A 12138-nucleotide genomic window follows, 5' to 3' on the forward strand; every position below is an offset into this window, starting at 1 on the left:
AACCTCAACTACTCCTCCTGATCGCCTACTCTCTTCCTCCCCATTTCTTGGCTTCCCATTGTTCCCCCCGTTCTTGGCTCCGTAGCCCCACCCCTCCGTCGTGGTCCCCTGGCGCCGCCCGAGACGCATCTGCACCTCGGCCCTGAATCGCACTACCGCTCCGGTCCACGCCGCAGCTCCGCCCGCGACGCAAAACCCCCCCTCTACGCGGAACCAGCCCGCGCGCCGCGGCCCCGTCTGCACCGCCATCCGACTACGCCGCGACTCTATCAGCGCCGCAACCCGCGATTCGGCCCGCGCCCGCGGATCTGCCGCGCCGTTTCTGTCCACGCCGCGACTCTGTCAGCACCGCAACCCCGCTCGTCGTCACGGGGCTATCCCCCGCGTTGGGTGTTCCTTTCCGCGCCGCCACCCTGCCGTGCGCGACCTGCCCCTGCGCCCCGGATCCGTTCCACGCCGCCGCCCGGGACCGCACCGCAGCCCGCCAGTACCGCGGCTCGACTTGCGTCCGGTTGCATCTGCACTCACGGACTCTCCTCACGCTGTGGTTCCTCCCACGCTGTGGTCCCAACCAGCACCTCGGTCCTCGTCCGCCCTACTCCAAGCCCCGCACGCCAAGAACTCACCATCTCGGCTGTGCCTTGGACTAAGCCACCATCAGGTTCGCTCGTCTCCCCTCCCACTTATTCCAGTATTATTACTGCTTGCAGTCCGTCGCCGCTATCGCGTCCCCTGCCGAGACCTCCGGATCGAACAGTGGAATAGGTGTAGCCACCGACGTCGAGAGCAGGATTCTTTGAGGTAAACGGATTGTCTTTGATTGCTTAAATACCGAACTCTCTAGGGCCGTTAGACGCCCCTCCCGTCCTAGTCGTCTAGTGGATTCTGCGGGTCATCGGGAGTCTGATCCCCGGATCGTTCTACCCCGTGGCACGTCCCAATCTACTGCGCTTACTTGTCCGCGTCATATCTGCCCGTTTATAAACTTCAATCCCATAAATTTGACAAAGTTATATCATATCAACATTTCACTTGTGACGTGAAACGCGCCGTTCGATCCCGGCCGCCGACGTTTCACATCATATTGGTATCAGAGCCAGGTTATGTTAGCTTTTGCTTAACACGGTTGGTTGGATATACTTTAAATTGATATTGCGCGCATCATATTTTGAAAATTCATTCGCATATTATACGTCACCACATTTCATCCATCACGTGCATTCCCCTAGGTCATCTTTAGGACGTGAATGGTTGACCATAGAATGGTTCGTACGCGAGCTCAGTGTCGGGACACCGACTACCTTGATAGAGACGAGGATCGTGAATACGATCCCGTCATGGGGGATCCTCGCCTCGAGAATCCCTTTAGCGAACAACCACCGGACGAACCATTGGATCCGGAGGAGGCATTTGTTCCTCCTCCCCTATCTCGAGGTCCCGCCCCTCGGGACTCGATCGACGGAGCTGAACAGGCGCCCGCGGCGAACCGACCTTCCGAAGACCGGCATTCCTCCGCCGCTGTCCCTACCCGTAGGGTCACGGCGACTGATCATTATGACGAGCCAATGGCCCGTGAGGTGACCCAACGACCGGGCAAGGCCCCATGAGGACCCTCGTCCAGAGCAGCCGCCGTGTTATCCCGAGGCGCCACCGACTGCCTACGCCTACCCGAAGGAACGAAGGGACCACCGACGGTCCCCACCTAGGGATCACCACCGTGAAGACCGCCGGAGAAGCCCAAACCGGGAGTATGACGATCACCGCAGCGACCGACGCCGCTCCCCGCTACGGGATGAGAGACGAGACATCCGACACTATGATGATTGCCCCTACCCTCAGGATAGGCGCACCTATCCCGTAGGAGGCCGTGGCAAGCAGCAGCACGATCCTCGAGTCGTTGGGGCCGACAACCCCAACCGCATTCCGGTGCGTAATGCACCTCATTACTCCTCCCGCCTGGATAGTCCGCAGGATCCACCACCCGTCCGACACCCGGACGCCGCCATTTACGGTGGTAGCTTCGCCTACCCACCGCACCATAGTACCGCACCCGTCCATGTGCCGGATCGTTACCGGGATGCCCCAGCTCCCCCCCGAGCCCTATCGAGGCACGCTCCCGAGTGCGACCCACTACCTCGACGAGACCCGTATCCGGATGATGATCATCGCTATCCCCGATATCCTGATCACCCGCATCGTCAGGATGAGGGATACCACCCACGATATGCGTCTCCTCCGAGACACCACTACCGTGGCAGTACCCGATGGGAGGCAGCACCGACAGGTCCCACCCGGCGTGTACTACTGTTATGAGGAGCACCATGACTATGATCATCCCCGAGGCGCACCACGCCATCCTCCTGCCCGTCGTTACGACGATGAGCACGAACGACGACGTGAGGCACACCGGGCGATGATACAGAAGAGCGTCCGCTTGGAAGTCCCTATTTTCGACAGATCCCGGAACCCGAAGGATTACACTGATTGGGAATCCGACATGGAGAGTTATTTCCAGTGGTACAAGATGGATGACTATCTTTGCGTTGAGTGCGCGAGGCGGCTTGGAGGTCAGGCCAAGATATTCTGGAAAAATGAGAAGGAAGCCGCACGTTAGCGACATGATCCACCTTTCACGTGGGCCGATATGTCACGTAAGCTTACGGACAAGTACGTCCCTAAGCTGTACATGACGCATCTGATGCTATGCTGGATGAACTTGCGTCAAGGAAAACGCAAGGTCTCCGAGTACATCGTAGAGTTCGAGGAGTACAGAATGCGATGCAAATTTGTGGATAGTCCACAAATCCAGATCGCTTTCTTTATTCACAGGTTACGACAAGACTTAGGCACCCGAGTCTTGGAGCAAAACCCGGCTACGGTCGACCTAGCGTATAGCCTCGTTGAAAGCAACGAGTTCAGCACGGAGAGCCTCGCCGCCACCGCCCTACCTGCTCCTCGACCGGCATCATCAACGACCTCGGCAGCCCCGTCACGCACCACTTGGACCCGGAGCTCGGGATCTGCGCCCAGGACGACCAGTACCACCCCGACTCCGACAGCACCGGCCGCGCCAACTACCGCTCCGGTACCGACACCGGCTACCTCGTCGGCCCTATCTACGGCTCGAGCTCCGAACGCCCCCAGAGAACCCATGCAATGCTTTAAGTGCAAGGGGTTCGGACACCGACGCAGTGACTGCCTGTCACTTATGATTATGGACATCCACGGGCAACCCGCCGAGGACCAACAGGACGACGACCTTGAGGTCGATGAGTATCCTGGCGAAGACCCCGATGGTGATGAACTGGATGATCCCCTAGGATACATCCAGATCACGCCAATCGCTCCTACCGCTACATACCCCGTCGCCACCGTGGACACTCGAGAGATTGGAGGATCCACTAGCACGCCGCGAGTGGGTTCCACTTCCTCTGCTACTACTGCGGCTACTCGACCAGTCGACGTTGCTCAGCGAACGTCGATCTTTCACACGTACGTCAAGATTGGAGGACGTACCTACAAGTTGATGGTCGATAGTGGGAGCTGCATCAACAGGATTTCGGAGGATACGGCGACCCGCCTAGGGTTACCCTTGATTCCTCATCCGACGCCGTACCAGGTTTCATGGATTGACGCATCGACCATACCGGTCAAGATGCAGTGCTATGTACCGCTGAAGATGAGTACCTACGACGAAAGGGTCTTATGCGACGTCCTGCCAATGAAAATTGGTAGCATCATCTTGGGCAGACCGTGGCTATTTGATCACGATGTGCAGCTGTCCGAACGAGCGACCACTTGCTCGTGTATATACGGCGGGCGCCGACTTGTTTGGTATCCCTCAGTGCGGATACCCTCGTTGCCCACGCGCTCAGCACCCACACCCACGCGCCGAACTCCTACCGCCATCGTCACCAATGGGCTGATCTTTCGACGGGAGCTGGAGGACGGCGATGACCCACCACAGATTTGTTATGCGGTCACACTGGCTGACGGACACACCGAGCCGACGCTAGACACTATACCACCGGATGTCGCCCAACTCCTTGACGAGTACGGTGACATTTTTCCCGCCGAGCTACCTAGTGAGCTCCCTCCACTCCGGCACATCCAGCACGCCATCGACTTAGCTCCAGGGGCTACCCTCCCGAACCTGCCACACTACCGGATGGATCCGGTTAAGTACGAGGAGCTATATTCGCAGGTGAAGGAGCTCCTAGCGAAGGGCCTGATTAGGGAGAGCCTCAGCCCTTGCGCCGTTCCGGCACTGCTCGCCCCGAAGAAGGATGGCACATGGCGCATGTGTTGTGACTCTCGAGCCATCAACAAAATCATGGTGAAGTACCATTTTCCTATCCCTCGAGTACAGGACTTATTCGACGAGATGGTCGGCGCGTCTATCTTCTCCAAGATAGACTTACGCAGCGGCTATCACCAAGTCCGTATCAGACCGGGAGACGAGTGGAAGACGGCATTCAAGATAAAGGATGGCTTGTTTGAATGGAATGTTATGCCGTTTGGCTTTCGAATGCCCCTAGTACCTTCCAACGGCTAATGAATGAGGTACTCCGTCCATACATTGGACGATTCGTTGTTGTATATTTTGATGACATCCTAGTCTATAGTAAGACTAGGACGGAGCACGCCCAGCACCTTCGGCACGTGTGCGACTCACTACGACAGGAAAAGCTATACGCACATCCGAAGAAGTGTTCCTTCTTCACAACCGAGGTCTCTTTCCTAGGTTTTATCTTATCAGCACAAGGAGTGGCCGTCGACCCGGCTAAGGTTGAGGCCATAGTATCCTGGCCAAAGCTCAAGAGCATTCATGATGCACGAAGCTTCATCGGCTTAGCGACATTCTACCGTCGATTCATTCCCGGATTCAGCGGAATTACTGCCCCTATCACGGACATCCTCAAGGGGGAGAAATTCGAATGGACCGCGACGGCCGATCGGGCCTTTGAGCTTCTCAAAAAGCTCATGACCGAAGCTCCGGTCCTGAAATTACCGGATTTTGGTGACGTCTTCGAGGTCGCCTGCGACGCATCGGGAGTTGGAATTGGCGGCGTGCTTAGCCAGCAAGGACATCTGATCGAGTTCTTCAGCGAGAAGCTGAATGACACTCGCAAGCTGTACGACAACTATGACCGAGAGTTTTACGCTCTCGTCCAGTCCCTCCGCCACTGGCGCCACTATTTGCTATCGAAGGAGTTCGTCCTCTTCTCGGATCACGGAGCTCTACGTCATTTGCACGACCAGAAGAAGGTCAGCGATCGCCACACGAGGTGGATCGCTTACCTCCAGGATTTCACCTTCGTCATCCGCCACAAGAAGGGCAAGGACAACGTAGTCGCTGATGCCCTTAGTAGACGACCTACTGTCCTTAGCATCATAACCACCCAAGTCTTGGGTTTTGAAAGGATAAAGGAAGGCTATACGGATTGCCCAGACTTCTCCGACGTCTATGCCTCCCTCACGAGCTCTTCCCCGACTCGGTCCAAGGATTACCTTCTGGACGAAGGATATCTGTTCTACTGCGGCGACTATGCATACCAAGAGCCTCCGTCCGGGACTTCTGGATCCATGAACTCCACGCGGGAGAACTAAGTGGTCATTTCGGGGCCACTAAGACTATACACGCCCTTGAAGAAAAGTTTTACTGGCCATCGCTGAAGAGAGACGTTGGGAAATTTGTTTCCTGATGCCTCACTTGCTCCCGATCCAAGCTCACCAAGCAGAACTCGGGGTTATACACCCCCCTTCCTGTCCCCGAGAGACCCTGGGAGGATGTGAGCCTTGACTTCGTCCTAGGGCTACCTCGGACTGTGCGTCGGCACGACTCCATCCTGGTCGTGGTCGATCGTTTCTCCAAAATGGCGCACTTCATTCCGTGTTCGAAGACCTTCGACGCCTCGCGAGTTGCCCGCCTCTTCTTCGACCACGTCGTCAAATTACATGGAGTACCCAAGACCATCGTCTCCGATAGAGACGTAAAATTCACGAGTTATTTCTGGAAGACGTTGTGGGTCCTCATGGGCACACAACTCAAATTCTCGTCAACTCATCATCCGCAGACCGATGGCCAAACCGAGGTTGTCAATCGCAGCCTCGGTAATCTTCTCCGATCCATCGTAGGCGACCATGTCGTTGCATGGGATCAGGTTCTGCCTCGAGCAGAATTTGCCTACAACTACTCGGTGAATCGCACTACGGGCAAGGCGCCATTCGAGATCCTCTATGGTCAACTACCACGTAGGCCCCTTGACCTCATGCCATTGCACGAAAAACATAGAGTATCAGATAATGCATTAGAATTTGCTGAGTACATTAGAAACATGCATCATGACATTCTTTCACGCATTTCTGTTATGAACGAGCAGTATAAGGCTAAGGCAGATAAGAGTCGTAGGTCTGTGACGTTCTCCGAGGGAGAACTGGTCCTGGTCAGATTGAGGCCTGAGAGGTTCTCTCCTGGGGTCGCTACGAAGCTTCATGCTCGTAGCGCCGGGCCTTTCCCGATAGCCCAACGGATCAACGACAACGCCTATGTCGTGAGCATCCCGCCTACTTGGGGGATTAGTTCGACGTTTAATGTCAGTGACTTATCCCGCTACCAACCCTCGCCACCCATCATTGAGCCTCACAGCCAATCGAGCCTTAGTAGCAAAGAGAGTGAGAGTTCACCCGCCACCTCCCCGTTTCCTACCCTTGTACGGCAAGACGCGATAGAAACGGTACTGCATGAGGTAATTCACGCTGAGGGGAAGCGAGTTGGCCGCACTTTCTAGGTCCATTGGCAGGGGCGTCCGTCTTCTGACGACACGTGGATCTCCGAGGACGACATGCGACGACTTCGGCCGGACCTGCTGCCGCCACAGGAGCACTTCGCGGAGCTTCGCTCGCCGGAGTCGAGCTCCTCCCACCCCGGGAGGATGATGGAGGCCATCCAGCAGATGGCGGCTCAGCGACGACGACGCCACCCGAGGACGCCACGATGACGCGCCATCAGCCACGTCGAGGCGCTCGAGTCGACGTCCGTCATCCGGAGTTCAAGTACTCCGGGTAAGCAAGCCTTTATCATTCTTTCTTTTATCGTGTGATGTATTTCTTTTCGAATTATGGGACTGGGCCAATATCGTAGGGCCCATTCCGTCCTAAATCTTTGATTTTATATTTTAGAATTGTATTTGAATTTGTAAGGAGAGACCGAACCATGTTTCACGACGGTTCGATCTCTCCCCCCACGTTCTCTTGGCACCCCTCCTCCCTATATAAGGGGAGGGCATGCCCAAGGAACATTTGGAGGTTTTTTTTGAACGAATTGAAATTTCAAAGAGCTTCCCTTATCGTAGTCTTAGCGTAGGGGGTGTGGCTGGCCCCAACCACGTCGAGATCACTCCGTGGTTAGAGCTCGCGATCCGCCCGTCGAGATCACTCCGGACGGGTCGTGCTAATCGTGCCGTCGAGATCACTCCGGCGCGTTTAAAGATTCAAGAAGTCGGCATCGCCTTGCGCGGACTGAAGCCAGCATCGAGATTACTCTGGAGGCCTCTGGACACTCGAGACGCCGTTGACCTGCGCTGCATCGGGAGATTTGTCTTCATCGAGAGGACTCGCCCGCGACGATCAAGAACCTCTACCGCCAAGGTTCTTGATTCTCTCTTCCACCTACACCCTTCTCAACTATTCGCCCCGACCATCTTCTGCCCCAGTTTCTTGATACTCCACCTCGCCCATACCCCTTCTTGATCCATATTCACCCATTTCTTGACCTTCTTCCATCATCCATCCTTCGTTTCTTGACCAAGAACCTGTTTCTTGATCATCACCCTTCAATTCCCACCCATTTCCCCTTCATCCTCCACCCTTCTTGAACCTCAACTACTCCTCCCTGATCGCCCTACTCTCTTCCTCCCCATTTCTTGGCTTCCCATTGTTCCCCCCCCGTTCTTGGCTCCGTAGCCCCACCCCTCCGTCGTGGTCCCCTGGCCGCCGCCCGAGACGCATCTGCACCTCGGCCCTGAATCGCACTACCGCTCCGGTCCACGCCGCAGCTCCGCCCGCGACGCAAAACCCCACCTCTACGCAGAACCAGCCCGCGCGCCGCGGCCCCGTCTGCACCGCCATCCGACTACGCCGCGACTCTATCAGCATCGCAACCCCGCGCCGCGGATTCGGCCCGCGCCGCGGATCTGCCCGCGCCGCGGCTCTTGTCCACGCCGCGACTCTGTCAGCACCGCAACCCCGCTCGTCGTCACGGGGCTATCCCCCGCGTTGGGTGTTCCTTTCCGCGCCGCCACCCTGCCGCGCCGCGGACCTGCCCCTGCGCCCCGGATCCGTTCCACGCCGCCGCCCGGGACCGCACCGCAGCCCGCCAGTACCGCGGCTCCGACTTGCGTCCCGGTTGCATCTGCGCTACGGACTCTCCTCACGCTGTGGTTCCTCCCACGCTGTGGTCCCAACCAGCACCTCGGTCCTCGTCCGCCCTACTCCAAGCCCCGCACGCCAAGAACTCACCATCTCGGCTGTGCCTTGGACTAAGCCACCATCAGGTTCGCTCGTCTCCCCTCCCACTTATTCCAGTATTATTACTGCTTGCAGTCCCGTCGCCCGCTATCGCGTCCCCTGCCGAGACCTCCGGATCGAACAGTGGAATAGGTGTAGCCACCGACGTCGAGAGCAGGATTCTTTGAGGTAAACGGATTGTCTTTGATTGCTTAAATACCGAACTCTCTAGGGCCGTTAGACGCCCCTCCCGTCCTAGTCGTCTAGTGGATTCTGCGGGTCATCGGGAGTCTGATCCCCGGATCGTTCTACCCCGTGGCACGTCCCAATCTACTGCGCTTACTTGTCCGCGTCATATCTGCCCGTTTATAAACTTCAATCCCATAAATTTGACAAAGTTATATCATATCAACATTTCACTTGTGACGTGAAACGCGCCGTTCGATCCCGGCCGCTGACGTTTCACATCACCGTGTCTTCTCTAAGTTCAGATCTATGAAATAGGTACCAGGTTTGAATTTATTCCAGATTCAAAAATGCATTAACTGTTTTAACTAAGTCATGGACACCTAATTATTCATAATATGGGCCTTGAACACCGCTTTTGTGATTGTGCCCTATCGTCTGGTCCAGGTCATAGTTTAACTCATTTTAACTCTTTGACTCTAAAAATAGTCCTTATACCCAAGTCATCATACTCAAATAACCTCAATAATATGTGAGAATCTTGCCATTTTATTCCAATGAAGTCGTGGTGTTACTTTAAAAATAATTTTTATATACATAAATTATACATTTGAGTAATTATGCAGTAAAAACATATTAATCATGTTTTGAGAAATAAATCAAGTATAAATGGAGTCTCACTCTAATATTCATGAATATTCATGCTCATTTTATTGTGCATCATCAAGATAATGGAGAAAGTTTTTTCTCCTTCCAAAGAAGTCCACCAGATAATCAACTGGCCCCCCGCGCCGCCTGCGCCCCGAGCTGCCGCACCAAGGCCGCTTGCACCCCGCGCCGCCGCGCCTTGAGCCACCGCGCCCTGCGCCGCCGCTCCCCAGGTCGTCGTGCCCCAGGCCTCCAAGCCCCATGCCGTCGTGCCCTGAGCCGCCGCGCCCCATGCCGTTGCGCCCTATGCCGCCACGCCGCGCCACGACGCCCACCCGCGCGCCGCGCGCCGCACCCAGCCGCGCGCGCCGCACCCAGCCGCGCCGCCCCGCGCCGCACTCCAGCCCGCGCCGCCCCGCGCCGCACCCAGCCCGCCCAGCCGCCCGGTCCAGTGGGCCACCTCGCCCATTGGGGTGGCATCTGCCAACCAGGCCCATCAAACCAGCTAGGCCCAGCCGGCCTGGATCCCGCGCGTTGAGGTGCCGTAAATTCGCACCCCAGGGCCCCGTAAATCCGTGCCCCAAAGCACCGGTTACCCTAGCCGGCGGGCATGCATCCCGAGACACCTGTGACGTCAGCCCTAGGTCCCTTAGCGGGCCCGTCTTTTTGGGCCGCACCTGGCCTGGTAAACCTCCCGGGCCAAGCCACCATGGACCATGGCCCAGAACCGCGGCCCACTGCGCGGTAGGCCGCGGCCCAAACCGCCGCTAGACCACGGCCCAGTCCGTGGCCCACTTCGGCCGCTGTCGCTGTCGCCGCCTTGGGCGCCGCCGCTCGATGCTGCCGCCGCTTGACGCCGCCGCCACTTGACGCTGCCGCCGATGCCGCTCGTTGCGCCGCTCGATGCCGCCGCCGCTGGCTTCGCACGCGACCGTCGACGCCACCGCCACCGCCGCTCACCCCGCCGCCTCCGGCCGCTGCCCGTTGTCGCTTCCGACTGCCGCCCACCGCTGCCTTTCAAGGTCGCCACCCGCCACCGTCGTCGAGAGCACCGACACCGCGACGTCCGTCGCCGCTGCACTGTTCGCCGCCGTCTTCGTCATCTGACCGGCTGAACCGCCCCGCCCACCGATAGTTGGGCCCACCAGCGCCTCGACGATTATCCGTGGAGCGACGACCGCATGAAGATAGAGACACCCTTCGGCCCCAACGAATTGAGGACCCTCGCAGGACCTTTCCAGGACACCCCACCCAAAGTGAAACGTGCCGTCCGAGATGATCGTCCCCGAGAAGGACGAACAGATCATCAACACTCTTCGCCGCAGGATGTCGACAACGTCCATCCTGCATCAATATTAATAAGATAGATAGGGAGAGAATTAACCAATTATCTAACTAAATAAGTGTTTAGATGGGGGCCCGGAGTTGAGAGGGAACCCTAATCGCAAGTGTCGGAACGGAGCTGGCCGGAGTCGGGAGCAGACCCTAGCCACTAGAGTTAGAAGTGGCTAGCCAATGCTAGAGTCAAATCAGGAACCCTAGCCACCGCTGGAGTTGGGAGCAGAGTGGCTGGAGTCGGGAACATAGTCGACGGGGGTCGGGAGTGGAGAGGGACCCTAGCCGCTGGAGTCAGGAGCGGCTAACCGTCGCTGGAGTCAAGATCGGGTACCCTAGCCATCCTTGGAGTTGGGAGCAGAGCCCTGGAGTCAGGAACGGAGTTGGCAGAGAGGGAACCCTAACCGCCGGTGTCAGGAGTGGAGCTGGCCGTAGTCGGGAGTGGCTAAATGCCAGAGTGGAGAGCCCTAGTCGGGAATGGCTAACTACCGAAGTGGGGAGCCCAAGTCGGGAGTAGCTAGCCACCGCCAGGAGCGGCTTAACCCCAGGAGCGTCTAGTCATCGGATGCCCTAGCCACCGCCAGCCATAGCTACTACCAAGAGCAGCCCGCCACCAGAAGCCCTAAAAGCCAAGGGCTCTAGCCTCCGCTAGGAGGGACCAACCGCCGGGGGGAGCCTAAGGAGACTAGGCGATTAGAGAGGGCGGCAGTGGTGGTTCCACTATCCGTCCCTAGACTGGGACGACGAGCCCTCAATCGACAAAGCCAGGGGCGCCCGACTATAGATGGCAGCGACTTGAGGCGCACGAGGAAAATTGGGGAACAACAGTAGCATGCGCTAGTGAAGATGGAGTTGGGAGCTAGGGGCCGCACCAAAATCAGGTACGCATCTTTTAACCATATATTATTGCTTTCCTGGAGAAAGGAAGGACATGAGAAAACAAGTGAACGTAGCTGGGTGGAGGTTTGATTGACGCGTGACTGACTAAGAGATCATTTACATCAAGGTAAACTTCCCGTTGCAATAGTGATAGGTAAATCCTGTCAGTATCTTGTTGGGAGCGAAGTCGGCCAGAGTCGAGAGAGGAGCGAGAGTCCTAGCTGCTGGGCTCGGGAACGGAGTCGGGAGCTGAGCAGAACCCTAACTGCTGGAGCCAGTATTTTAATGGGAGAGCCAAGCCGCCCTTGAGGGTGACGAGGGCCACCGGTGGTGAACACGGGTTGCACTGCGAGGAGTGTAAGCAGTGGTCATCAAGTAATGACAACCTAAGAAGTAATGGAGGGAGGGCAATAGGACAACGCTCCCCATTCGTGGGGAGCGGGCCAAAGCCGGTAATAGTAGTAGCAAGACACCTGAATTTGAGCGGGTACTTGAAGGCGACTGAGACAACAAGAGTTCAGAGTTACTCAAAGCAATGCCGATTGAATATTGGGTTCAGGGGCAATGGTCTAAGGTGGAGGG

The 12138-nt window shown here is 57.1% G+C and overlaps 1 protein-coding gene across 1 annotated transcript; it reads left to right on the forward strand.

The window, feature by feature from the left end:
- Positions 1–2644: 2644 nt before the first annotated feature.
- Positions 2645–5610, forward strand: LOC144716175 (uncharacterized). The gene is made up of 3 exons (XM_078591251.1): positions 2645–4085; positions 4760–5338; positions 5453–5610. The coding sequence occupies exons 1-3, from the start codon at positions 2645–2647 to the stop codon at positions 5608–5610; spliced, it is 2178 nt and encodes a 725-aa protein (XP_078447377.1).
- Positions 5611–12138: the final 6528 nt, after the last annotated feature.

The sequence above is a fragment of the Wolffia australiana genome, chromosome 2, assembly GCF_029677425.1.
Source record: "Wolffia australiana isolate 7733 chromosome 2, ASM2967742v1".
Classification (NCBI taxonomy): domain Eukaryota; kingdom Viridiplantae; phylum Streptophyta; class Magnoliopsida; order Alismatales; family Araceae; genus Wolffia; species Wolffia australiana.

What these genes read in the sequence shown, in the direction of transcription:
- LOC144716175 (XM_078591251.1), top strand. Translation starts at nt 2,645, where the DNA reads ATGTCACGTAAGCTTACGGACAAGTACGTCCCTAAGCTGTACATGACG. An exon ending in TTTTCCCGCCGAGCTACCTA is followed by an intron (nt 4,086 to 4,759) that starts GTGAGCTCCCTC and finishes TTATCTTATCAG; the next exon opens with CACAAGGAGTGGCCGTCGAC. An exon ending in CGTCATCCGCCACAAGAAGG is followed by an intron (nt 5,339 to 5,452) that starts GCAAGGACAACG and finishes CGGATTGCCCAG; the next exon opens with ACTTCTCCGACGTCTATGCC.